General features: G+C 44.6%; 1 protein-coding gene across 6 annotated transcripts in view; it reads right to left on the bottom strand.

The window, feature by feature from the left end:
- PHF8 (PHD finger protein 8) overlaps positions 1–26,548 on the bottom strand; it is an 80,504-nt gene extending 53,956 nt beyond the window's left edge. For 4 of the 6 annotated variants that reach the window (XM_079765010.1, XM_079765012.1, XM_079765014.1 and 1 more), the window contains exons 1-2: positions 25,832–25,967; positions 24,688–24,877 (exon numbers count right to left, since the gene is read on the bottom strand). In XM_079765010.1, coding sequence (XP_079621136.1) covers positions 24,688–24,785 — 98 coding nt within the window. In that variant the 5' untranslated portion in view covers positions 24,786–24,877; positions 25,832–25,967. Of the gene's footprint in view, positions 1–13,298; positions 14,168–24,687; positions 24,878–25,831; positions 25,968–26,124 lie in introns of those variants that run through there. The other 2 variants (XM_079765011.1, XM_079765013.1) reach the window with 2 other exon arrangements.
- Between the last annotated feature and the right edge of the window lie 745 nt (positions 26,549–27,293).

Genomic DNA, 27,293 nt, shown 5'->3' with positions numbered 1-27,293 from the left:
AAACTCCTAAAATCTTTTAGTCAGCCACACACAGCAGGGAGAATAAGAACAGGGCAGAGCTCCAACTATTTCAGCCAAGATCATGCTCATAAACTTACTTCCTGTGATCAGAATCCCATTACTTTCTTTTTAAAATATATTTACTAGAGGCCTGGTGCACAAATTCGTGCATGGTTGGGGTCCGGCTGGCCCACCCCAATGGGGGCCTATCAGGCCGTGGTTGGTTGGCTGGCTGGTCCCGCCCCCAATCAGGGTGTTGGGGGCCTATTGGGGACCAGGGGGTCCGATCGGGGCCCAGATCAGGCCGGTTGGCTGCCGCAGTGCACATCATAACCACCGGTCATTCCGGTCATTCTGGTTATTCTGCCATTCCAGTTGCTGGGCTTTTATACACTGAGTGGCCAGATTATTATGATCTCTGAAAGCATAATAATCTGGCCACCCAGTGTACTTCTCTTGAGTACCTCATTTATTTGATATCAAAGATACTATAAATCGAGAACCTGATCAGTTTTCCCCTTTGCACTGGCTGATAGAAAGCTCAGGGCAAATAGGCGGTTGATCTTTAGCAAAAGTCTAGAATACTTTTGGTACCCATTTGAGATACAAATTTTCACTCTGAAATCAATTACTGAGTGGCCAAATTATTATGCGTTCGGAGATCATAATAATCTGGCCACTCAGTGTATGTGTGTGTGTGTGTGTGTGTGTATGTGTGTATATATATATATATATATATATATTGATCAGAGAGGAAGGGAGAGGGAGAGAGAGAAACATCAATGATGAGAGAGAATCAGTGATTGGCCGCCCCCTGCATGCCCCCTACCAGGGATCGAGCCCACAACCCAGACATGTGCCCTTGGCCAGAATCAAATCTGGGACCCTTCAGTCCAAGGCTGACGCTCTATCCACTGAGCCAAACTGGCTAGGGCCCCATCACTTTCTCAAGTGCTAATCCTAATGTCCATAAACCTACTGCATATCAATAAACTGGGGATATCACCATCAACTTGGTAGGATTTTTAAAAGGACTCAGATAATGTATATATAAAGTACCTAGCACAGTGAGGGCAGAGTCTGGTACACAGTAAGTAGTCAGTAAGTAATAGCTAATATTTTTCCACCCAGCCTAGACCTCACCCTTAACCTGCTTAAACCTTCTTTAAATATATTCCCCAAACCTTATAGCATTAACTCATTTCCCTGGACTCCATCCTTTCTGTCTCACACCCCTGTTACCCTGCACACTGCTCAAAAGGACCCCTCTAGTGTCTCTCTCCTGAACTTTCATCCCACATAGCTATGTGCTTTCTCTACCCCAAACACCCACTGCTCATCAACTTTCTCTACTTTTCTGCTGTACCCCCAGAAATCCTATTTCCTGGTAAACAAACCCCTCTATATTCACATCCTATCCAACAAACCCCTTCTCTTCACCTTTCTGGTTTAACTGAATGCAGCTTCTCACCATTTTCTCTATATCAGTACCACTCAAAGTGCAACCCATGCACTAATGCTGTGATAAATACAGAAAGAGCACAAAAATTTTAATGGCAATTTGGCTGAGGAATTTTACATCTGTTGAATCTAATAATAAAAAGTTTGGGCTTTTATTTTGTGTAGCTTTTTTATTCAGACCACTTTTCTAGCAATTCATATTTTATTTTACAAAAGGACTGGTCCATTATGGATTGGAAATTGAAAAGTTAAAGAAACACTTTGGTAGAGCCCTGTCAAGGTAGAAGTTGCATATTCTCCCAGACCCTTATAACTCAGGGCTGAGCTGGAGGTAGACATCCCCCTCATTCTCCAGTGAGACTTTGAATCATCTCTCCTCTACCCTTTTGTAAGATCTCCTATTCCTGAGTTTCATATCATCTAACCATACCCCTTGCTACTCCTCTTCACTGTCAGCTACTCATCTCCCCAACATTACCTCTTCACTGAAGAACCTACTCAGATTCCTCTTCAACTAACTCCTGCCAATTTTCCACATGACATTGTTATCAATGTAGAGGCCCAATATCTTGGCCTCTTAGCTCTCTGACCTTCCCATCTTTGGAAACTGCTGCCTCCACTTCCATTTCAGCTACCAATTCCTATAGTCAACACTTGCAGTTGCTTCACCTATGAAATGTGAAATTCACACATCACACTCTCTGACCACAAGTATATCCATTCAGCTATCATTCATTACACCTGTTCTTTGCCTGCAAAATCCCTTTGATCCTACTGTTAAGTGTGAAAAAATATTCACCGATTCTTGACTTCACCCTTCTTCACTTCAACCATTCCCTTACAGATATCCTCAACTCACTTGCCCACAGCCTCTCCATCACCCCCATATGCAAATACCAACCCTGGTTCAATCAAATTAACTAACACTGAACCACTGGGCATGGCTAGAGAAGAATCACCCAATGGATCTGGTGCCACAATAAATTCATTGTCCAAAATATCTGAGTCACAGAATGACCAATACAATATTGAAGAAGAAGAACTAAGTTGGAAGACTGATGCTACCTGACTTTAAGACTTACTCTAAAGCTACAGTAATTACCCGAGCCGGTGTGTGTCTCAGTGGTTGAGTGTCAACCTATGAGCCAGGAAGTCACAGTTCAATTCCCAGTCATGGCACATGCCCGGGTTGTGGGCTCAATCCCCAGTGGGGGCCATGCAGGAGGCAGCCAATCGATGATTCTCTCTCATCATTCATGTTTCTCTCTCTCCCCCTCTCCCTTCCACTCTGAAATCAATAAAAACATATATTTTTTAAATGCTCAAAAGATCTGAACAAACATGTCATCAAATATACAGATGGCAAATAAGCATATGGAAAGGTGCTCTACATCATATGTCATTAGAAAAATGCAAATTAAAACAACAATAAGAGATTACTATATACATATCAGAATAGCCAAAATCCAGAATACTGACAACACCAAATGCTGGAGGAGAGGTGTAACAACAGGAACTCTCATTCTTTGCAGGTGGGAATGCAAAATGGTACAGCCACTTTGGAAGACAGTTTGGCAATTTCTTACAAAACTAACCATATTCTTACCATACAATAGAGCAACCATGCTCCTTGGCATTTACTAAAAGGAACTGAAAACTACATCCACACAAAAACGTGCACACAGATGTTTATAATCAGCTTTATTCGCAATTGCCAAAATTTGGAAGCAACCAACATGTCCTTCAATAGGTGAATGGTAAACTGAGGTACATTCAGACAATTGAATATTGCTTGGTGCTAATAAGAAATGGGCCATCAAGCCATGAAAAGACATGGAGGAAACTTAAACGCATATTACTAAGTGAAAAAGCCAATCCAAAAAGGCTGCATATTATATGATTCCAACTATGGGGACAGAGATCAGTGGTTGTCAGGGGTTAGTGAGGGAGAAAGAGATGAAGAGGTAGTAGAGCACAGATCATTTTTAGGGCAGTAAAACTATCTATAATAATAAAAGCGTAATATGCAAATCAACAGAACAGCAGAACGACCGTCTGGACGACCTTCCAGACGACCACACTATGACACCCACTGGCGCCAGGCCAGCCAAGGTGGGTGCAATGCGATTGGTCACCCCATGATCGCCCTGCAGAGGGAGGCCCAGGCCACCGACCAGCAGGTTGCAGTGGGTGGGCAGGGCCTACCTCTTTGGGGCAATCGATCATGGGGCTCCCAGACTGTGAGAGGGCACAGGGCAGGCTGAGGGACACACACACACACACACACACACACACACACACACACACACCCAGTGCACGATTTTCATGCACCAAGCCTCTAGTTCTATATAGTATTAAAATGTTATAGTGGTAGGTAAATGTCATTATACATTTGTCCAACCCCATAGCATGTATACTAAGTGTAAACACTGATGTAAAGTATGGGCTTTGTGTGATTATGATGTGTTAATGTAGGTTCATCAATTAAAACAAATGTACCACTCTGGTGGGGAATGCTGATGATGAGGGGGGGGAGCTATGACATGGGAAATCTCTGTAAACTCCACTTAATTGGGCTGTGAACCTAAAACTACTGTACAAAATAAAGTCTATTAAAAAATATCTGGGTCATGCTGCCTGACAATCCTCCCATATTTCCCTGCTCAGTTCTCTCGCCCATTCGTGGCTATTTCAAATCTCTCATTTATCTCAGCAAATAACTCTGCCTCCTACTTCTTTGACAAAATGAAGTAATCAGCTGGGAACTATCTCAACTTCCCACACCAGATCCACCTCCTTCTGCACCCATCCTTTCCTCCTGTTACAACAAAAGAACTATCCTTCCACCCTAGCAGGTTTGGCTCAGTGGATAGAGCGTTGGCCCACAGAATGAAGGGTCTCAGGTTCTATTCCAGTCAAGGACACGTACCTCAGTTGCCGGCTAGATCTCTGGCCCAGGTCAGGGTGTGTGCAAGAAACAACCAATCGATGCGTCTCTCTCACATCAAAGTTTCTCTCTGTCTCGCCCTTTCCCTTCCACTCTCTAAAAATCAATGGGAAAATATCCTTGGGGATTAAAAAAAATCCCAAGAAACTAGTAAGTAGCAGAGCAGGATAAAAATTCAGATCTGTGTGACTCCACTATATCACGACAATATGTAACTAGAATGTAGTGTGGGGTTGTTAGCACAGTCAAGTACTATGAGAACACAAAATGGGCACTCAATTCTTCCAAGAGTGTGGAACTGACTGGAAGCTGAGGATTGGAGAAGCTAGAGAGGTGACAAGGCTGCTCAGAAACCTGTCTGGCTTATCTGCTCAACCTCTGCTCTCTGACAGTGGCCAAAGAACCAGGTCCTGTCACTACCTGTGCCCTGGAAAAAGAATAACTTCATTCACAAATAAAGAGGAAAAAGAGCATATTTTACCATTTTTCATTATTCAAAAAAATACCAGAAAAATACAAGTCAATTTCTGGTTTTCTGCAACAACCTTAACCAGGCCAAGCACAATCTATAAAAAGAGGGATGGACCATCCCTAGAAGCTGAGACACACACCATTCCCAACAGTGTCCCCCCTGCCTCCTGGCACACAGGACTTGAAGGAGTACAAAGGACACTGAACAAGATCTAGTGCACCAGGGAAGTTTTTTTTTTATCTACCTAGTCCCTGGCACATAAATTTGCCTATAACAGGTGTCACTAAATTCTGGATGCACCAGCACAAACACTCACATGCACACAAATAAGTTGTAATCTCTATCTTCAAAAAAATCCACCTAAACAAAAAATCCTCTTGTGACTCCTTCAGCCACTGCCTCATTACTCTGTTTCCCTATATACCAAAGCCCCTCAAAATGGAGTATCCTTGAGTCCTTTCTTTCACAGCCCCATTCCAATCCATCAGCAAATCCTGTAATCAACAGAGATTCAAAATCCAATCAGCACTGGCTCTGGTCAGGGCCCTATACCTGTGATTCCCAAACTTTAGAGTGCATCAGAATCACCTGGAGGGTTTATTACAGCAGAGATTCTTACATCCCACCTCCAGAGTTTCTGATTTGGTAGGTTTGGGATGGGATGCAAACATTTGCTTAACCAGTTCCCAGGTGATGCTGATTCCTGCTTGTCCAGGGACCACACATGATCTGCTCCAAACTCCCAAGCCCCTATCATCAGCTTCTCCTATTCTCTCTTCACTCACTCTGTCCATTGGCCTCCTTGATGTAACTGAAATGGCAGCATGCCAGGTGTGCTCACCACCCAGGTCCTTTACTTCCTCTACCTGGAACACTCTCCCCCCACTTACCAGAGTGGTTTCCTCCCTCACTTTGCTTCAGCCCTCTGCTCATGTGTTACCCATGCATAATCACCCAGTATAAAATAACCATGCCTCGGAGAAACCAAGATAGCAGCATAGGTAAACACCTGAACTTGCTGCCTCGCACAACCACTTCGAAACTACAACTAAAAGACAAAACGAACATCATCCAGAACCACAGGAAGACTGACTGAGTGGAAATTCTACAACTAGAAGGAAAGAGAAAAGCACACTGAGACTCACAGGAGCTGCGGAAGTAAAGTGCACAGGTACAGAAGTAAAGTGCAGAGTACGGAGGCGCACACGCGCGGAGAGGGCTGGCAACTGAGTACGGGGCTGGCTTTCTCAATCGTGAGGGAGACACAAGCTCCCGACTGCTCTGAACTCCAGTTCTGGGCGAGACTCTGGGGACCCAGACTCATAACAGGGAGAAACTGGACTGTCTGGCAAAGGGCGAAACTTGAGGGCGGCTTTCTCTCAGAGGTGCTTGCAGCGATTACCACGGGACACTGAGACCCAGGGGCCTCTTAGGGCAGGGCTGACGGGAAGCCATTGCTGTTTGCTCCGCCGTGAGACCCCGTCCCACCCAAGCTGTGCACAGAGGCTTTTGCATATGAATGGCCTGGTCCTTTGAAATCTAAAATTACCTAACAAACTGCAGCTGAGTCAGAGAGACCCAGAACATCCAAAAGAAGGCCCAAGGCCCCACAGCATCTTGCATTGCTTCACAGCTGGGCCTCATCTGGGCACCCCCAAAACCCAAACAAAGAAGAGGAATCTGCAGATCTCTCCATAGCTCCTGCTGTGTGGCCCCAGGCAGAGGCTAAATTAGCACCTCCTTGGAGATCCAAGAGCCAGTGTACCCAGGGTTCAGAGTAGGACCATCCAGATTACAAATCCTCAGATCCATAAGGGACACACTCAGGGGGCAGACTCAGTGAGCACCAAAGCCCCACTGAAGCAAGTCTTGCCTGATAAGGGTGTCTCCAGCATAGAAGTTCTCCCATCATAGACACAGCTGATCCTCACAGCCAATTGGCCTGGAGGTCAATTCCTCCCAGTGATACCAAGAACAATCAAGGTTTAACTACAACAAGACTGTGCACACAGCCCACAAAGGGGTACACCAAGAGTGTCCACCTCAGGTAACTGGGGAGGCTGAGCCACTGGGCCCTATAGGACACCTAGCACACAAAGCCACTCTATCAACAACGGGAAGCAGCCAAAATGTGGAGACAAAGATACAGGTCACAAATGAAAGAAATGGAGGATATAGAGTTCAAAACCACAGTTATAAGGTTTTTCAAGAATTTTCTAGAAACCGCCGATAAATTTAGTGAGACCCTCAACGATATGAAAAAGGACCAACTAGAAATCAAGCATACACTGACTGAAATAAAAAATAATATACAGAGACCCAACAGCAGACTAGAGGATCGCAAGAATCAAGTCAAAGATTTGGAATACAAAGAAGCAAAAAACACTCAACTGGAAAAGCAAAAAGATAAAAGAATCAAAAAATATGAAGATAGTGTAAGAAGCCTCTGGGACAACTTCAAGCGTACCAACATCCGAATTATGGGGGTGCCAGAAGAATAGAGAGAGCAAGATGTTGAAAACCTATTTGAAGAAATAATGACAGAAAACTTGCCCCACCTGGCGAAAGAAATAGACTTACAAGTCCAGGAAGCGCAGAGAACCCCAAACAAAAAGAATCCAAAGAGGACCACACCAAGACACATCATAATTAAAATGCCAAGAGCAAAAGACAAACAGAGAATCTTGAAAGCAGCAAGAGAAAAACAGTTAGTTACCTACAAGGGAGTACCCATACAATTGTCAGCTGATTTCTCAACAGAAACTATGCAGCCAGAAGGGAATGGCAAGAAATATTCAAAGTGATGAATAGCAATAACCTACAAGCAAGATTACTCTACCCAGCAAAGCTATCATTCAGAATTGAAGGTCAGATAAAGAGCTTCATAGATAAGAAAAAGCTAAAGGAGTTCATCACCACCAAACCAGTATTATATGAAATGCTGAAAGGTATTCTTTAAAAAGAGGAAAAAGAAGAAAAAAGTAAAGATAAAAATTATGAACAACAAATACATATCTATCAACAAGTGAATCTAAAAATCAAGTGAATTAAAAATCTGAGGAACAGAATAAACTGGCGAATATAATAGAATCAGGGGCATAGAAAGGGAGTGGACTGACAATCCTCGGGGGGAAAGGTGTGTGGGGGGTGGAGGAAGAGACTGAACAAAAATCATATACCTATGGATGAGGACAGTGTGTGGGGGGGGTGGTAAAGGCATGGGGTGGGGTGGGAACCGGGTGGAGGGGAGCTATGGGGGGAAAAAAGAGGAACAACTGTAATAATCTGAATAAAGATTTGTTAAAAAATAATAATAACCATGCCTCAAGCCCCAGGGGTGGCACTCCAGCTCTTGCTCACCATGCTTTATTTCTCTATGCCACTTATTATAACTTGACACATTATATATTTACCTGCTAGTTTATGGTCTTGTGTTCACTGCTGTATCCTACCCTTTTTGGCATCTAGAACAATGCCTGGAACTGCACTGTCCAGTAAGTGAGTACATAAATGAGTGAATAAACGAATCCCTCTTACTTTCTAGCTTGAGATCATCTAGATAACCCATGTCTTCATCTCTATCTCGCATGGTTCTTAGCTCACTGCTTGACAAACAGTAAATATTCACTAAATATTTATTGTATGAATGTTCTAGACGATAGCCAAAATTGAGTACTTTGAGCCAGGGACTATGCAGATGCTTTACAGACATTCGCTCATTAATCCTCACAACAACCACATGAAATATGGATTCTTTCTGTTTTAAAGCTACGAAAGCAGATGATAAAGAGGTCAAAGGACCTGCCCAAAGCAATAGAGCTAATAAATGGGAGAACTAGGATTCCAGGTTACCTTGACTCCCAAGCCATGCTTTCACCACTATGCTTCTGTTTCCAAAGCATATTTTCATTTGGCTCCCATAACACAGTCCTGGGCATTATTCCTATCAGACTTTCCACTGTATTCTAAATTTTCAGGATACTCCCCCTGGAGACACTGACCACCCATTCTTTGGTATGTTTGCCATTCCAAACTCCTTCCATGTGGCCTGGGACAAAAATGCTACCCCAATGATAAAGGAATAGTTCTGTAGGTTGATTGTTGTGGTTAAACAAATCTACAAATGTGATAAAACTGTGTGGAACTAAACACACATACACACAATTATGAGTACATATAAAACTGGTAATAATGAAGTAAGATTGGTAGATTAAACCAATGCCAGTTTCCTGGTTTTGATATTGTACTATAGTTACATAAGATATAAGGAAATCTGGGTTAAAGTACACAGGCATGCTCCATGAAGTTTTTACAACTTTGTGTGAATCTATAATTATTAAAAATAAAAACTTATTTAAAAAGTATGCCACTCCAAGAGACATCCCAAGAATCTTGACAGATCAGGCTGTCCTCTGATCCTTCCAACTCTACACCCTACAAGACCTTGTCCAAGGCAGGGATTCTGCAGCCCATCCTATATAATAAAATAGGATAATAAAAGGCTACTATGTAAATTAACCATCACTCCGTCACAAATATGGCGGCGCCCAGTCCCCTCAGCCCCGCTGGAGTCCCCCAGTCGGGGGTGGGGGTGGGGGTGGGCTGGGCGGCAGCTGCGAGCTGAGCAGCCTGGCAGAATGTTTGTTTCATCACCATGGCGACGAGGCAACCATTCCACCCCGGCCTGGCGGAGGGCCTCTGGGGGACAAGGGGGCCGGCCTCCAGCCTCCGAAGCTGAGCACAGGCCCAGAGAGGAGACGGCAGGCCCACCTCCCACGGAAATAGCGCAGCTCCCTCCCACCTCCCGCAGAATCTCACGGGTCTCTCACGGGTCCCTCTCGGCTTCCTCCCAGCTCCCGTGGGTGCTGGCGGCTCGCTTCTGCCTCCCGCAGGAGCCGCATGGCTCCCGTGGAAGCAGCGCGGCTCCCGGCGGCATGCTTCGGCTCCTGCCGGCTCCCGCGGGCTCCCGCGAAAGCGGCAGGCGACCTACTGTGCGCAATATCGCGCAATGGGCTACTAGTTTATTATATCTAGTAAACCCTAAATATAAATGCCAGCACCTCTCTTCCCTTTGCCACGTAACTTTTTTACACACACACACACACTCTCTCTCTCTCTCTCTCTCTGTCTCTCTCTCTCTCTCTCTCTCTCCCCTAAAGCTATGGGTTAGCCTTCTACCGCTTCAAAATAAAAAGTAGTGTATACTTTAACCTGATTTCACCTGAAACAAAAATGTGGGCTGTATGTGAGTTTATAAGCCTGATTTTCTCTATCTCCCACAACATCTTGAAAATAGCTTACCCTGAACAGTGCTTTATACTTTCTACAGTACTATATCTTGTAGCAAGAGTCCAAGAGACCTAGGTTGGACTGATGGTTGAGCAACTAACTGGCTGTGTAACTTTGGGCAAGTTATTATGGGAGAAAATAACAGATCCAAAGAGCTATTGTGAAGATTAACTGGTCACTTCTGGTTCTGGAACAACATGGAATAGACACACCACTCCCTATTCCTCCCACTAAATACAGCTAAAAGTCTTGGACATTATATACAAAAAAGTAAGGCAACTCTGAAAGATGGAGAGAAGAAGGCACCCTGACTAGGGACAGCAGAACCAGAGGTAGTAGGTGTAAACAGAGACCAAATGGGGAACATGGACTTCCAGTCCCACCTAGTATAACCAAGTGGTACCCATTTTCCCTGCCACTGAAGTGCAGTGTTTGAAGAGACCTGCGAAAACAGAAGATATAATATCCAGAATGTCACAGCACAATACCCAAAATATACAGAACATAATGAAAATAATCACACATCATATCAAGAACAAAGAAAATCACAACTTGAATGAGCAAGAAAAATCAATCTCAACACTGAGATGACACAAATGTTGAAATTATCTGACAACTTTAAAGGAGCAATCATAAAAATGTTTCAATGAACAATTATGAACATGCATGAAACAAATAAAATAGAAAGGGTCAACAACATAAACTGATGAACAAAAACAGAGACAGAGAAGCATTGATCAGATGCTCAAACCTCAGAGGGAAGGTAGGGGAGGGTGGGGGTAAGGGGGGAGATCAACCAAAGGACTTGTACGCATGCATATAAGCATAACCAATGGACACAGACACCAGGGGTGAGGGCATGAGCGGGGGGAGCACTGGGGGGATAAGGACACATATGTAATACCTTAATCAATAAAAAAAAGAGACTCTCCACAAAGAACTAGATGATATAGAAAAGAAACAATGGCACTTTTAGAAATGAAAATATAATAACTTAAATGAAAACTCATTCAATGAACTCAACAGCAGAATGTAGACTACAGGAAAAAAAGTAAACTTGAAGCTAGAACAATAGAAATTATCTAAACTGAACAGAAGAAAGAAAATAGATTGTACTATGAACAACTATCTGCCAAAAAACTGGACAACCTAGAAGAAATGGATAAATTCTTAGAAACATAAAATATACCCACCCTAAATCAAGAAGAAAATACAACCTGAAGAGACCAATTATTAGTAAGGAGACTGGATGAGTAATAAAAAAAACCTCCCACCCAGCTGGCATGGCTCAGTGGTTGGGTATCAACCTATGAACCAGGAGGTCATGGTTCTATTCCCTGTCAGAGCACATGCCTGGGTTGCAGGCTCAGTCCCCAGTGTGGGGCATGCAGAAGGCAGCTGATGAATGATTCCCTCTCATCATTGATGTTTCTATCTCGCTCTCCCTTTCCCTTCCTCTCTGAAGTCAATAAAAAATATAGTTTAAAAAAAAAAAACACAAACTTCCCAACAAAGAAAAACCCAGGACCAGATGGCTTCACTAGTGAGTTTTACCAAACATTTAAAGAAGATTTAACACCTATTCTTCACTAACTCTTCAAAAAATTCAAAGAGGATTGCTGGGTCTTATGGTAACTTAAAAAAAATCACAGAGGATGCAACACTCCCAAACTCATTACATGAGATCAGCATTACCTTGATTTTCAAAAATGCCAGATAAGTACATTACAAGGAAAGAAAACTACAGGCCAATATCCCTGAAGAATATAGATGCAAAAATTCTCAATAAAATACTAGCAAACCAAATTCAGCAACACAAAAGGAACAGTTACCATGATCAAGTGGAATTTATCCTAAGGATGCAAGGATGATTCAACATAAGCAAATCAATAAAGGTGATAGCCCTGGCTGGTGTTGTTCATCAGTTTAGAGCATCAGCCTGCACACCAAAGGGCCAAGGGCTGGTACCTGCCCCTTGCCATCCCCCTGTGGGGGAGTGTTCAGGAGGCAACTAATTGATGTCTCTCTCACATTGATGTCTCGCTCTCTCTCCCCTCCCTTCCACACTCTCACCAAAAAAAAAAATCAATGGGAAAAAATATCCTCAGAGATGATTCACAACCAAAAAATAATAAATTTTAAAAAATAATAAAGGTGATACATAACATTAATAGAATGAAAGAAAAAAATCATGATTATCTAAGATGCAGAAAAACCATCTGACAAAATGCAACATCCAATTATGATAAAAATTATCAAAAAATGGGGTATAAAAGGAATGTACCTCAACATAATAAAGACCATATATGACAAGCACACAGCTAACATTATACTCAATGATGAAAAGTTGAAAGCTTTTCCTCCAAGGTCAGGAGCAAGACAAGAGTGCCCATTCTCACCACTCCTACTCGACATAGTTATGGAAATCCCTGCCAGAGCAATTTGGCAAGAAAAAGAAATAAAAGACATTCAATTGCTGAAACCGGTTTGGCTCAGGGGATAGAGCGTCGGTCTGTGGACTGAAAGGTCCCAGGTTCAATTCCGGTCAAGGACATGTATATTGGTTGCGGGCACATCCCCGGTAGGGGTGTGCAAGAGGCAGCTGGTCGATGTTTCTCTCTCATCGATGTTTCTAGCTCTCTATCCCTCTCCCTTCCTCTCTGTAAAAAAATCAATAAAATATATTTAAAAAAAAAACAAAAACCAACAAGACATCCAATTTGCAAAGAAAGAAGTAAAACTGTCTCTACTTTCAGATGACATGATTTTATATAGAGAAAATCCTAAAGACTCCACACACAAAAAAAAGTTTAGGATTGGAATTAACAAATTCAGTAAAGTTGCAGGATATAAAATTAACATGCAGGCAGTCCTTGGGTTACGTCGGACTCGACGTACATCGTGTCATGGTTACGTAGCCATCTCCCATTTATTTATGGGGAAAAAAATTTCCGTCATTTCAATGTATGTGCATATGTGCTTTATGTTTTTTATTATTTATTTACCACAAGTAAAGGTCAGGAATTGTTATCTCTCTTTTAAATTTTATTTACTGTTTCACTTCATTACTGCTGTGTATGTGCTCCATGTGAGTGACATACGTGCTTATGTAGGTGGGTTCCGACTTACGGCGAAAATCGCGTACGTCGCACCGTAGGAACAGATCTCCAACGTAACCCGAGGACCTACTGTATAGGGAAAAATATTCTTGGGTGAGGATTAACAAACAAACAAACAAAAAAGATTAAAACAAAGACAAACCCAAAGAAATCCACACTGAGAAATAGCGTAATCCACCCCTATGTTCATTGCAGCATTATTCATGGTAGTCAAGACATGCAAACAAGAAAGGGTCCTGCGATAGAGGACTGGATAAAGAAGATGTGGTACATATGCACAAGGGAATACTACTCAGCCATCAGAAAGGATAAAATAGCGCCGTTTGCAACAACATGGATGGACCTTGAGAACATTATGCTAAGTGAAATAAGTCAGTCAGAAAAAGCTAAGAACCATATGATTTCACTCATATGTTGGATATAAAACTGAAACTTGTGAACAAACAGCAGTGTGATGATGGCTGCTACAGGGAAGGGGGTGGGAGAAGGGGGTCCTAATATAAGGTGACAGGAGAAGATTTGACTTTGGGTAGTGGGCACACGGTGCAATATATAGATCTTGTAACACAGAAACCCACACTGGAAACCTGTACCAGTATGTTCATGCCAACCAATGTCATCCCAATAAATTTTAAAAAATAAACGAAAATGAATAGCTTAGTCAAACTCCTAAACACAAAAGACAAAGGAAAAATCTTGAAAGCAGTGAGAAAGAAATGACATATTACCTTCAAATGACAGAGGATCTCTCATAAGCAATTATAGAGATCAAATGGAAGTAAGTAGCACACTAGTTTTCAGTGCTGAAAGAAAAGAACTGGAAACCCAGAATTTGATATCAAATAAAAAGACCCTTCAGGAATTCAAGGGAAATCAAGACATTTTCCTAATACTTGGAAAGTAAACAACACAGTCTATATAATTCATAGGTCAAACAAAAAGTCTCTAAGGAAATTAAAAATGACATTGAACTACATGAAAAGGAAAACATATCAAAAGTTGCAAGATAGCTAAGTCAGTACAAAAAGGGAAACTAATAGCACTAAATACATTAGAAAACGGGAATAGTCTCTGGCCAGTGTGCTCAATGGTTGGAGCATCGGCCTCTACACCGAAGGGTTGAGGGTTCGATTCCTGTTCAAGGGCACATATCTGGGTTTCAGGTGCCCGGCCCTGGTCAGGGCACGTGCAGGAGGCAACCAACCAATGTGTCTCTCTCGATGTTTCTCTCTCTCTCTCTCTCTCTCTCTCTCTCTCTCTCTCTCTCTCTCTCCCTTCCTTCCCTTCCATTCTCTCTTAAAAAATCAATGGAAAAAATATCCTTGGGTAAAGATTAACAAAAAATAACAACACTGGAATAGTCTCAAATCAATAGCCTAAGCTCCCACCTCCAGAAATTAGGTAAAGAGGGGCAAAATAAACACAAAGCAAGCAGAAGAAATAATTAAGTGCAGAAATCAATGACATTGGAAACAGAAAGATGATAAAGTTAATGAAACATAAAACTTGCTCTTTGAGGCCTGGCCTGTGTGGTTCAGTTGGTTGGAGCATCATCCTGTGCACCAAAAGGTCGTGGGTTTGATTCCTGCTCAGGGCACATACCTAGGTTGCCAGTTTCAATCCCAGGTGAGGGCACATGCGGGAGAAGATAGATTGATGTATCTCTCTCACAGCAATGTTTGTTTCTCTTTCCTTCCTCTCCCTCTCTCCTTCTTGCTCTCTCTCTCCCCCTCCCTCTCTCCCTAAAAATCAATTTTAAAAAACTGTGTGGCCCTAGCTGGTTTGGCTCAGTGGATAGAGCGGTGGACTGCGGACTGGAAGGTCTCGGGTTCGATTCCAGTCAAGGGCACATGCTCGGGTTGCAGGCTCGATCCCTAGTAGGGGGCGTGCAGGAGGCAGCCGATCAATGATTCTCATCATTGATGTTTCTATCTCTCCCTCTTCCTTCCTCTCTGAAATCAATAAAAATATGTTATAAAAAAGAATTTGAAACTTTAAAAAAAATTGTGTGTGCGTGAATAATGTTTAAAAGTTCTTTAATTTAAAAAAAAAAACTTGTTCTTTGAAAATATCAATGAAACTGACAAACCTCTAACAAGTCTGACAAAGAAAAAAAGAGAAGATACCCAGCCTGCAGATATCAAAAGGATAATAAGGGCATATTTAAATGAACATATTTAAATTTGACAACATAGATGAGATGGACAAATTCATTGGAAAGTAAAAACTACAACATACCCAAAAGAAAATAGATAATCTGAATAGTTCTATAACTATTAAATAAATAAATTGAGTTCGTAATTTTTCAACTCAAAATAAGATTAAATAATGTTTGGCATATTGATTGGCACATTAACTAGTATGCAATAAACAAGGGTCATTACCATTTTATTTAAATCATCACAAACACTCTCAGGGAAACTGAGGTTTCACAGAGATGAAATCCTTTACTAAAATGTAACCGAGTCAGAATTTGAACCTAGATCTGAAGACAGAGTCATTTCCTCCAGAGTTTATAGTCCACACCACAGCTACCCCCCTTAGGGATGTGCCAACCAATACTTCCTTTATATATAGGAAAACTATAAAGGGGTGAGGTTTTGCTCAAGCCCCAGGCATCAATAAATGCTGGCCAACTAACTTCTCCACCAGTACAGAGCAATGATTCTCAAAAGTTAGAGTGCATCAGAATGTACCTGTTTGTTAAAATACAGATGGCTCTATCCCAGTCCAAAAATTTGCATTTTTAACAAGTTCCCAGTTAATGAACCATACTCTGAGAATGACTATGTACAGCAATGATATGTTAGCCCACCAATCCCCCAACATCAGAAGCTGTCATATTCCACAGAAAGGGAAGGAAGTGAGACAGAATAATGCTCTAAATCAGTGGTTCTGAAGGTGGCCCCCTCTCACCCACTATATTAGAAACCCTGAGGGTGGAGCTTTTTTTTTTAATCCTCACCCAAGGATATTTTCCCATTGATTGTTAGAGAGAGGGGAAGAGAGAGGGAAAGACAGAGAGAAATATCAATGTAAGAGATATTGGTTGCCTCCTGCACCAGCCCCGAACAGGGCCCAGGCTGGGGAAGAACCTGCAACCGAGGTATCTGCCCATGATGGGAATCGAACCTGGGACCCTTCGGTCCACAGGCCAACACTCTATCCACTGAGCCAAGCCAGCTAGGGCTATCTGTCTTTTAATAGGTCTTCCAAATGATTTTGATTCACACTAAACCTTGAGAACTACTGCTCTACAAATCAAAAAGTGTTTCGCAAAACCCAGCCCTTTACAGTAGCATGAATGGAGCTATACCACCTTTTCCCTATCGTTGGGAACCTAGGCTTTGGAGCCAAATAATTGTAAATTCAAATCCAGGCTCAGAAAGAAGTTTAAGTTAATCTCCATGAATTCCAGATTCTCACCACCAAAATGGAATGAACAGCACCTTCCTTACTATAAACTTTCTGGGAAGTAATTTGGCATTATTAACCCCTAACTGGACTTTAAGAAATCAAGCCTACCTTCAGCACAGCAAAAGAAACTATCAACAAAACAAGAGAACCCACTGCATGGGAGAACATATTTGCCAATGTTACATCCAATAAGGGTTTAATCTCCAAAATTTACAGGGAACTCATACAACTTAACAAAAGATAAACAACCCAATAAAAAAATGGACAAAGGGCCGAAACCGGTTTGGCTCAGTGGATAGAGCGTCGGCCTGCGGACTCAAGGGTCCCAGGTTCGATTCCGGTCAGGGGCATGTACCTTGGTTGCGGGCACATCCCCAGTGGGGGGTGTGCAAGAGGCGGCTGATCGATGTTTCTCTCTCATCGATGTTTCTAACTCTCTATCCCTCTCTCTTCCTCTCCGTAAAAAATCAATAAAATATACATTTTTTTAAAATGGACAAAGGGCCCTAGCCAGTTTGGCCCAGTGGATAGAGCGTCGGCCTGCAGACTGAAGGGTCCCAGGTTCGATTCCGGCCAAGGGCACATACCCGGGTTGTGGGCTCAATCCCCAGTAGGGGGCGTGCAGGAGGTAGCCAATCAATGATTCTCTCTCATCATTGATGTTTCTATCTCTCTATCCCTCTCCCTTCCTCTCTGAAATCAATAAAGAAATATATTTTAAAATAAATAAAAAATAAAAAATAGACACTTTTCAAAAGTGGACATACAGAAAGCCAAGAGACATATGAAAAAATGCTCAAAGTCACTAATCATCCGAGAGATGCAAATCAAAACGACAATGAGGTACCATCTCACACCTGTCAGAATGGCTGTCATCAACAAATCAACAAAGGACAAGTGCTGGCAAGGATGCGGAGAAAAAGGAACCCTCCTGCACTGCTGGTGGGAATGCAGACTGGTGCAGCCACTGTGGAGAACAGTATGGAGCTTCCTCAAAAAACTGAAAATGGAACTCCCATTTGACCCAGTGATCCCCTTCTAGGACTATATCCCAAGAAATCAGAAACACCAATTAGAAAGAATATATGCACTCCTATGTTCATAGCAGTACAATTTACCATAGCTAAGATTTGGAAACAGCCCAAGTGCCCATCAGTAGATGAGTGGGTTAAAAAACTGTGGTACATCTACACAATGGAATACTACGCTGATGTAAAAAAGAAAGAACTCTTACCATTTGCAACAGCATGGATGGACTTCGAGAACATTATGCTAAGCACAATAAAGCAGTTGGAGAAAGATAATATCACATGATCTCACTCATTTATGGAATACAATGAACAACATAAAACAACAAGAAAGCCCACTGCATGGAAGAACATATTTGCCAATGATATCAACAATAAGGGTTTAATCTCCAACATTTACCGGGAACTCATATAACTTAACAAAAGGAAGATAAACAACCCAATCAAAAAATGGGCAACTGACCTAAATAGATACTTTTCAAAAGAAGACAGAAGGAAGGCCAAGAGACATGAAAACCTGCTCAAAGTCACTAATCATCCAAGAGATGCAAATCAAAACGACAATGAGGTACCATCTTACACCTGTCAGAATGGCTATCATCAACAAATCAACAAAGGACAAGTGCTGGCGAGGATGCGGAGAAAAAGGAACCCTCGTGCACTGCTGGTGGGAATGCAGACTGGTGCAGCCACTGTGGAGAACAGTATGGAGTTTCCTAAAAGACTAAAAATGGAACTCCCATTTGACCCAGTGATCCCACTTCTAGGAATACATCCCAAGAAACTAGAAACACCAATCAGCAAGGATATATGCACCTCTATGTTCATAGCAGCACAATTCACCATAGCTAAGATTTGGAAACAACCTAAGTGCACATCAGCAGATGAGTGGATTAAAAAACTGTGGTACATCTACACAATGGAATACTACGCGGTAAAAAAGGAGTTCTTACCATTTGCAACAACATGGATGGAGCTGGAGAGCATTATGCTAAGTGAAATAAGCCAGGCAGAGAAAGATAAATATCACATGATCTCACTCATTTATGGAATATAATGAACAACATAAACTGATGAACAAAAACATATCCAAAGACAGAGAAACATCGATCAGAACGTCAAACCTCAGGGAAGGTAGGGGACGGTGTGGGTAAGGGGGAGAGATCAACCAAAGGATTTATATGCATGCATATAAGCCTAATCAATGGACACAGACACCAGGGGAGTAAGGGCATGAATGGGCGGGTGGGAGGTAATGGGGGAATAAGGACACATATGTAATACCTTAATCAATAAAGAAATTTAAAAAAAACAATGAACAACATAAACTGATGAACAAAGATAGAGAGATAGAAGCATCGAACAGACTGTCAAACCTCAGAAGGAAGGCAGAAGAGGGTGGGGGGCTTTAAGAGATCAACCAAATGACTTATATGCATGCATATAAGCATAACCAATGGACACAGACAGTAAGGGGGTGAGGGCATGAGTGGGGGTGGGGTGGGAGCGAGCGGGGAGAGGTCAATGGGGGAAAAAGGAGCCATAGGTAATATTTTCAACAATAAAAAAATTTAAATAAATTCAAAAATGAAATCTAGCCTATGGAAGACTTCAGAGATGTGAACAGATTTAAATCACCTGTGTGTGTGTGTGTGTGTGTGTGCGTGTGGGTTTAACTATCGTGAGCAACTATGAAAAGTCCACACTATTTAGTAATTTTCAATTGTGCTGAAGTACAAACTTAAATGGGAAGGGGTGTGTGTGTGTGTGTGTGTGTGTGTGTGTGTGTGTGTGTGTAAAAGCAATGTACTGAGCAAGCAAGAGCAGCCATGCACCAAGGGCGTGATTCTTAGCTGGCCTTCTTGTTCTCTGGCAGCCCATAAAGACATGCATGAGAAGAAATAAAAACTTTTATTAATAAAATTAAGGCAGCCCTAACCGGTTTGGCTCAGTGGATAGAGCGTCAGCCTGTGGACTGAAGGGTCCCGGGTTCAACCAGTCAAGGGCATGTACCTTGGTTGCGGGCACATCCCCAGTTTGGGGTGTGCAGGTGGCAGCTGATCGATACTCATATCGATACTTGATGCAAGTTAACTTGTGTCAGGGTATGCACAGAAATATCAGACTCACCACAGAAATGTGATTAAGGGAGGGGCCTGACCCATCAACCCACTTCTGTATTTGTAAATTTGGAATTCTTAAAGGCCTCAGTGGTGTTCCTTGTAAATGTCAAGTCTCTACTGTGCAAAGATGTTCACTACACAATGCTTTTCACTTTAATTAGCACCCATATTAAAATTCAAAACATTTCCAGAACCTCCCGTTTCTCTCACATCACAATCTATACTAATAAAAGGGTAATATGCTAATTAGACCGGGTCAACCAGACATCTTCCGGACAAAGCCACGGTGGCAGTGGCTGAGGCAGAGGTGGTTAGGGGCGATCAGTCCAGCAGGGGAGCAGTTAGGGGTGGCCAGGCCGGCAGAGGGGCAGTTAGGGGGCGACCAGGCCGGCAGGGGACCAGTTAGGGGGTGACCAGGCCGGTGGGGGACCAGTTAGGGGGTGATCAGGCAGGCAGGCAGGCGAGTGGTTAGGAGCCAAAGGTCCCAGATTGCAAGAGGGATGTCCAACTGCTGGTTTAGGCCCCATCCCTGAGGGGTCCCGGGTTGGAGAGGGTGCAGGCTGGGCTGAGGGGACGCCCCCCTGTGCATGAACTTCGTGCACCGGGGCCTCTAGTCTATATAATAAAAGCCTAAGCGACTGTTAAGGCGGAATGACCAGAATGACTGGCCGTTATGATGTGCACTGACCACCAGGACCACCAGGGGACAGACACTTAATGCAGAAGCTGTCCCCTGGTGGTCAGTGCACTCCCACAGGGGGAACACTGCTCAGCCAGAAGCTGGGCTCACAGCTGGCGAGCACAGCGGCGGTGGAGGGAGCCTCTCCCGCCTCTGTGGCAGCGAGCAGACGGGCAGTAAGGAGCAAGGGGTCCCGGACTGTGAGAGGGATGTCCGCCTGGCAGCTTAGGCCCGATCCCCGCGGGGAGCAAGCCTAAGCCAGCAGGCGGACATCCACCAAGGGTCCTGGACTGCGAGAGGGCGCAGGCCGGTCTGAGGGTCACCCCCCCCTCCAGTGCACGAATTTCATGCACTGGGCCTTCAGTATTATTTATAATACAAAAAAGTACAAACAACATAAGCATCCAACCACAGAGGCAATGACTGAGTTAAGTGAGGGAAAATACACATGGTGGGATATCAGAAATCAAGTAAAATATTCACATTATAATGTAGGAATAAAAACTCAGGTTATAAAATATTTATAATATAACCCCATGTTGTAAAAATATATATTTATATTCTAAGTCAAATTATTGGAGTTAGCCCTAGCCAGCATTGCTCAGTGGCCAGGCAGGGGTGGGGAACGTCTGCAAAATCATTTGGTCCGGGCCTGCCAAGGCATTAGGAGTTAATTAAATGTCTGACCAAATACAACAGGCTAATTTTTAAGTTGATAATTTTGTATGGCCTGTGAATGATGCTATAAATATCCAAATGGCCTTAGCAGTAAAAAAGGTCCCCACCCCTGGGATAGAGTGTCAACCAAAGGGTCACTAGTTTAATTCCTGGTCAAAAGCACCTACCTGGGTTGTGCATTCGTTCCCTTTCTGGCCAAATTGGGCATGTGGGGCACATGAAGGCACATGTGGGGCAACTAATCTTTGTGTCTCTACACATCTGTTTCTTTCTGTCTCTCTCTCTCACTCCCTTTCTCCCTCCCTCTAAAAAATCAATGGGGAAAAAAATGATGGGAGTTAATGCAATAAAAAACGTAAGTGTACTGTGCTGAACAGTAGACTCATAGGTAAGTTTTAATTCCTTCCTTATTCTTTTTCTATATTTTCTATAATGAGCATGTCTCCACTATATAATTGGGAAAAAAATTAAAACATTATTTTAAAAAGAAATATGTAACTTTCAGGGTTGGGTGTTGGTTAAGATAATTTATGCGAAGTCCTATCCTACATCCTATTAGTAAGCACTGAGAAACCATTCCTTCCTGTTTCTTGTACCCAGACTGTGAAAATAGGGTCTCTATATTGTGGGCAAGAGTTCAATTTCCAGATTTGAATCTACACACTTCCCACACAATCCAAAGCAAGGGTCACAGAGAATAGCTCTTTTCATGACGATTCATTCACTTCTTCATTGAAAAATGTAAGGGGTGGGGAAAGAGCGAATTGGTAAAGGTGGTCAAATATATGGTAATGAAAGGAAACTAGACATTTGATGGTGAGCACATAATAGAGTATACAGATATAGAACTATAATGCTGTACAGCTGGAATTTATGTAATGTTATTAACCAATGTTACCTCAATAAATTTAATTTTTAAATGTACTCAGTATGGCCCTAGCCAGTTTGGCTCAGTGGATAGTGTCGGCCTGCGGACTGAAGGGTCCCAGGTTTGATTCCAGTCAAGGGCACATGCCGGGGTTGTGGGCTCAATCCCCAGTGGGGGGTGTGCAGGAGGTGGCCAATCGGTGATTCTCTCTCATCACTGATGTTTCTAACTAACTCTCCCTCTCTCTTCCTCTCTGAAATCAATAAAAATATATTAAAAACCAACAAACAAACAAAAAAGAATAAAGAGGGCATGTGCCGGGGGGCAGGGGAGGCCAGGGGAAGGTCAATGGGGAAAAAAAAGAGACGTATGTACTACTATTTGTAATACCTTAAACAATAAAATTAAATTTAAAAATAAATAAAAATAATTTGAAATATTAAAAGTTAAATTCTTATCCATTTCAAATTTCAAATAATAAAGTACAGTTCTAAATATAAAAAAAATAAAAAATGTACTCAGCACCTATTATATGTTTAAGTCTAAACCAAATTCTGGGGATACCAAAAAATGAAAAGATGACATCTCTGCCCTCAGGTAGTTCCAGCTAATAAGTGACACAGATGTATTTATAACTATGATATGATGAAATAATTACTTTTGGTAAGGATGTACACAAGTGTAACGGGAAGCCAGTGGAAGAAGACTTTTACAGAAGAGGTATATTGTGAGTTGTAAAAGACAGGACATTAGTCAAAATAGAATGTGCAAATATATAGAGTCACAGAAAATTTGTCTTAGAACTATAAGTGCCCAGCCGGCGTGGCTCAGTGGTTGAGCATCGACCTATGAACCAGGAGGTCACGGTTCGATTCCTGGTCAGGGCACATGCCCGTGTTGCGGGCTCGATCCCCAGTAGGGGACGTGCAGGAGGCAACCGATCCATGGTTCTCTCTTATCATGGATGTTTCTATCTCTCCCTCTCCCTTCCTCTCTGAAATCAATAAAAAAATATTTTAAAAAAAACTCTAAGTAGTTCAAGTCTTGCTAGGACATAAAGAACAAGGGAGGACAAGTGGCAGGAACTGAGATTGAACAAATAGATCACAAAAGGTCTTGTCTGTCACACAAAGAAGACTGAAGAACTTTATTCTGGCCCAGCTAGTGTGGCTCAGTGGTTGAGTATTGACCTATAAACCAGGAGGTCACAGTTCGATTCCTGATCAGGGCACATGCCTGGGTTGCGGGCTCAATCCCCAATGTGGGGCGTGTGGAAGGCAGCCAATCAATGACTCTCTCATCACTGATGTTTCTATCTCTCTCTCTCCCTTTCCCTTACTCTCTGAAATCAATTTAAAAATTTAGGGGAAAAAAAGAATTTTATTCTGTAATGGAACCAACGAAAAAATCTTTTAACAGTGGAGTGACTTGATCAGCGCTGGCAAAGATATAAGGAGTCCTGAGAAACATCTGAATCCCCACTTACTTTCCGAGGGAAAGAAAAGGTCCCACCCTCTATGTCTGTCCCCTCTGAAATGAAATAACACGAGGCAGTAAACAGAACTCTGCACCTGGCCCACAGTGAAAAGTCAATAAAAATCAGTTGAATATGAATTTGGATGTGCTACATGAGGCAGTCCCTACTGAGAGCAGAATTTTAGCAACACCAGCACCTTGTTTGGTCCTGGGTATATTAACAGGAACAGCTCTTTGGAAGGAACTAGTGACTGAAAATTCTAAAATCTAACAACATGCAACAGGAGGGTGCCATATACGGTTTTGTTGTACTCCAGTGTACAAAGCCCTCTCACAGTTTTCTTTCTAGACCTGGGATTTAAGTCCCAGTAATGGGATAATATTACAGTTTTATTGCTCACACTAACCTCTCTAGAATCCTGGATAACAGGTGCTTACGTGCACACATGGTAAACTGGAGCGAGTTCATGAGTGGTTTTACTCCTGCTGTTTTACCCAACATCTCTTCTGCTTAATTCAATCTAGTTAGATGGTTCTGCAGATAAATGCTATAGAAATAAAACACTGCTGCATTTCTCCCTCCATTAACTGAGTGCATGCAAAATGCTTTAAATAATGAGGAAGGATGTATTAGATATATTTTATAGGTGAAGACAATGAGGCTCAGAGAAGCAAAGCAACTCGCCCAAGGCAAACTTGCTACAATAAATTGCACAGCCCGAACTCAAATCTGTATTGATTGGACTCACATATCCAAAAATGTAATATTGTCTCCTCCCAAGCCCGGATCTGAGATAAAAATTATCAGTATACAAAAACGGTACTTTGCAGTTGGAAAGGAAATATTTTCTAAATTTAAAAAAAAAAATCAAAAGAAGGGTGCAAAGAAAAAATACATAGGGAGAAAGAGAAAAAAAAAAAAAGAGGAGAAACCAGAAGCCCGTGTCAGCTAGACCCTAGCGGGAAGGAGGGATGGAGGAACCTGGGCCTGGGGGGTGGATGGGAGTTAATTCTCCTAGAGTGAGGGGGGTCAAGTTTGAGCGGGGGGGGGGATCTGAAAGAGAGCTGAGAGAAAAGCGAGTGAGACACCTGGCCCCTGCACCCTGGCCCACCCGGCCGGCCTTCCTTACCTGCCGTGAAACCAGTCCTGGCACATGTCACACTCGATCATGAAGCGGGTCACATCGTAAGGCAGCCGGCAAAGGCAGTACACTGGCACCGTGGCCATCTTCAGCGGGCCGGGGAGCGCTGTGTGGCCAGCCAGGTTCAGAGCGTCCCGAGGAGTGGGAGGCAGAGGCACGCGTCCTTCCTGGACCGGGGCTGGACACAAACAACACTTTTTCAACACAGTCCATCTGGTGCCCCGGGGTACCAACCCTCGGCTCGCAGACCGGGGAGTCACCACAGCCGGGGTGCAACACAGGGGTGTGGCTGTAGGGGGCAATCTGAGAAAGTCCGCCCGCTTCCAGAAGAGCTTTAACAAATAAAGACCGACGCTATGCCCAGGAGGCTTTTCCCGCCCCCCCCCCTCCGCCCCCCGCTCCTCTGCTACCTCCTCGGGCCCCCCGCCCCCACCCCACCCCCGACCCCGAGTCCGTGAGAACTTCTTTCTGTGGTTCAGGGAAATAGCTGATGCCTTTCAGGAAGCTTCTTTGATCCCTCACTGCACCCTCTTCTTGCTTCCCAGAGCGCTCTTGATTAGGAGGCCAGAATGAGGTTGGGGGGGGGGGGGAACCCAGCAGAACCCCCTTCTCTCTGCCCCCCAAACAGAGGCAGCTGGCGAGAGACCGGGGATCCGTGGACCCGGGCTCACTCCCTCACAAATGACCTCGCTGCCTTCGGGAGCAAGGCAGAGGCGCCCAACTCAAATGCCAGTTGTGGGGTCTTGTTGGGAGAACTCTCCCCGTCATCCCACCCCGGCTAGGGGGAGCCTCCGCAGCCCAACGACTGAAATAAATCACAACCCCGCAACTCGTCAGCTCGTCGTCTATCTCGAACACGACCGGCTGTTCCCGTCGCACCCCCGAAACTAAAAAAGGGGCGCTCCAACCCTCCCCCCCCCCCCCCCGCCGCCCCGCAACTGAGGACCATTTCCTCACACTCCCGCAACTGGGCAAGGATTTGTTTTCTTCCCGCTGCTCGGACCCTGGCAGGCATCTCCCCCCACAACCCCCTCCATAGGACGAGGAGACCTCAACCCGCCCCCAAAACTGACCGAGATCTCCCGAGAGATCCCCAAACTGACAGGAATAGCCTCGCAGCCCCGAAACTTACGAGAACGTCTTCGCACCTCCCAGACTGACAGGAACCTCCTCACACCCCCGAGCTGACAACAATGTCTACGGGTCCCGAGCTCGACGGGGACCTCCGCATCCGCCGAGCCGCCAAGGATCACTCCCGCCGGCGAAGCTCCGACAGCCTCCCCCCCCACCCCCCACCCCCCGACGCGCCGGCCGCCGGGCTCGCTCGGGAGCCGTTGGCGTCGCTCGGCGGAGGCTCGGCCGGTAGTTCCGGCCCCACCGGCGGCGCGCGCCGAATTCTGGGATTTTCCCTGTCGCGCAGCGAACCTTGCTCGTCGGCCCCTGCGACCACCCGCTGGTCGCTCGGCCCCCGCCGCCCAGCGCCGCTTCCGGGCAGCTCTCTCGGCGGCTCTGCCCCGGGCTCGGCCGCCAGGGCCTACTGGAGACCGCGGCTCGGGCCTCGTCCGGAGGCCGCCACTCGGCGTCGTCGCTGGCCCGGCCGGAGCTTCGCTGGCGAGCAAAGCGACGAGGAAGGAGACGACCCGGCGGCCAAATCGGCGAGGAAAATGGCCCGCAAAGCCGCCGGGAGAAGCCCGGTGGCGGTGGGAGGCAATTCGGAGGAGTCAATAAAGTTTATTCAAAACAACGAGGAAGTTGAAGCGCGGAGGGGAGGAGAGATACGGGGTAAACAGCTCCCATACTGAGAGTGGCGGCGCGGCCACCAGGAGGCGATCCGACAGCCATCTTAGGAGGGCGCCCGCACGCCAACACCCGGCGGCGGCGGCGAGGGGCGGGGGCCGGGCGGCGGGTCGGCTCCCGCGTGACGCCATGGGGCGGAGCCGGTCTTGAGAAAGGGGGGCGGGGCTCGGCTACCTTGGGACCCGCTCTCCTCCTCGAGGCGCCCAATGGACGCCCAGGGCCTGGAGCGCAGAGGCGGGGGAGCCGCCATCTTAGGCGAGGCGGTCGCTTGGCTCCATTTTGAGAGGGGCCAGAACCTTCCAGGCCTTCCTTCCCCCTCGGGGCCAGCGGGGAAGGAAGCGCTTCGCCGCCACCGCACAACACACTCTCCCCAGCCTCGCCTCCTAGGAGAGGCGGTGGACTCTGACTGGAAACTGCAAAATGAAGAGGTGGCGGGGGGAGAGGTGGGAGAGGGGGGTCTGGGGCCCAGGCGGAGGCGGAGGCTTCATCCAGCCTTCCGTTCCGGCTGAAACCCTTTCACTCGATCTCCGAGGCGTGTGTTTCTCACGCTGTAAGGAAGCTCCGTGGTGATCCCCAAAAGGAGGGTCCAGTTTTGGAGGTGACTTGCATTTCCGAGCTGGGAAGCAACCTTACGCCCTCTACAACCCCCGCGTTCTGTCCTCGGTCCCTTTCCTGTTCATTTTGGTCCGTTTCCTAAGCTCCCTGGGACCTCTCTCCTCTAACCTTATTGCTTCGCTTCAATGCAGTTCAGATCCAGTTCAAATATTTTCCTGCACAATATATATATACATATATAC

The sequence above is a fragment of the Cnephaeus nilssonii genome, assembly GCF_951640355.1.
Source record: "Cnephaeus nilssonii genome assembly, chromosome: X".
NCBI classification, from domain to species: Eukaryota; Metazoa; Chordata; class Mammalia; order Chiroptera; family Vespertilionidae; genus Cnephaeus; species Cnephaeus nilssonii.
This window is presented reverse-complemented; position numbering and strand designations above follow the sequence as displayed.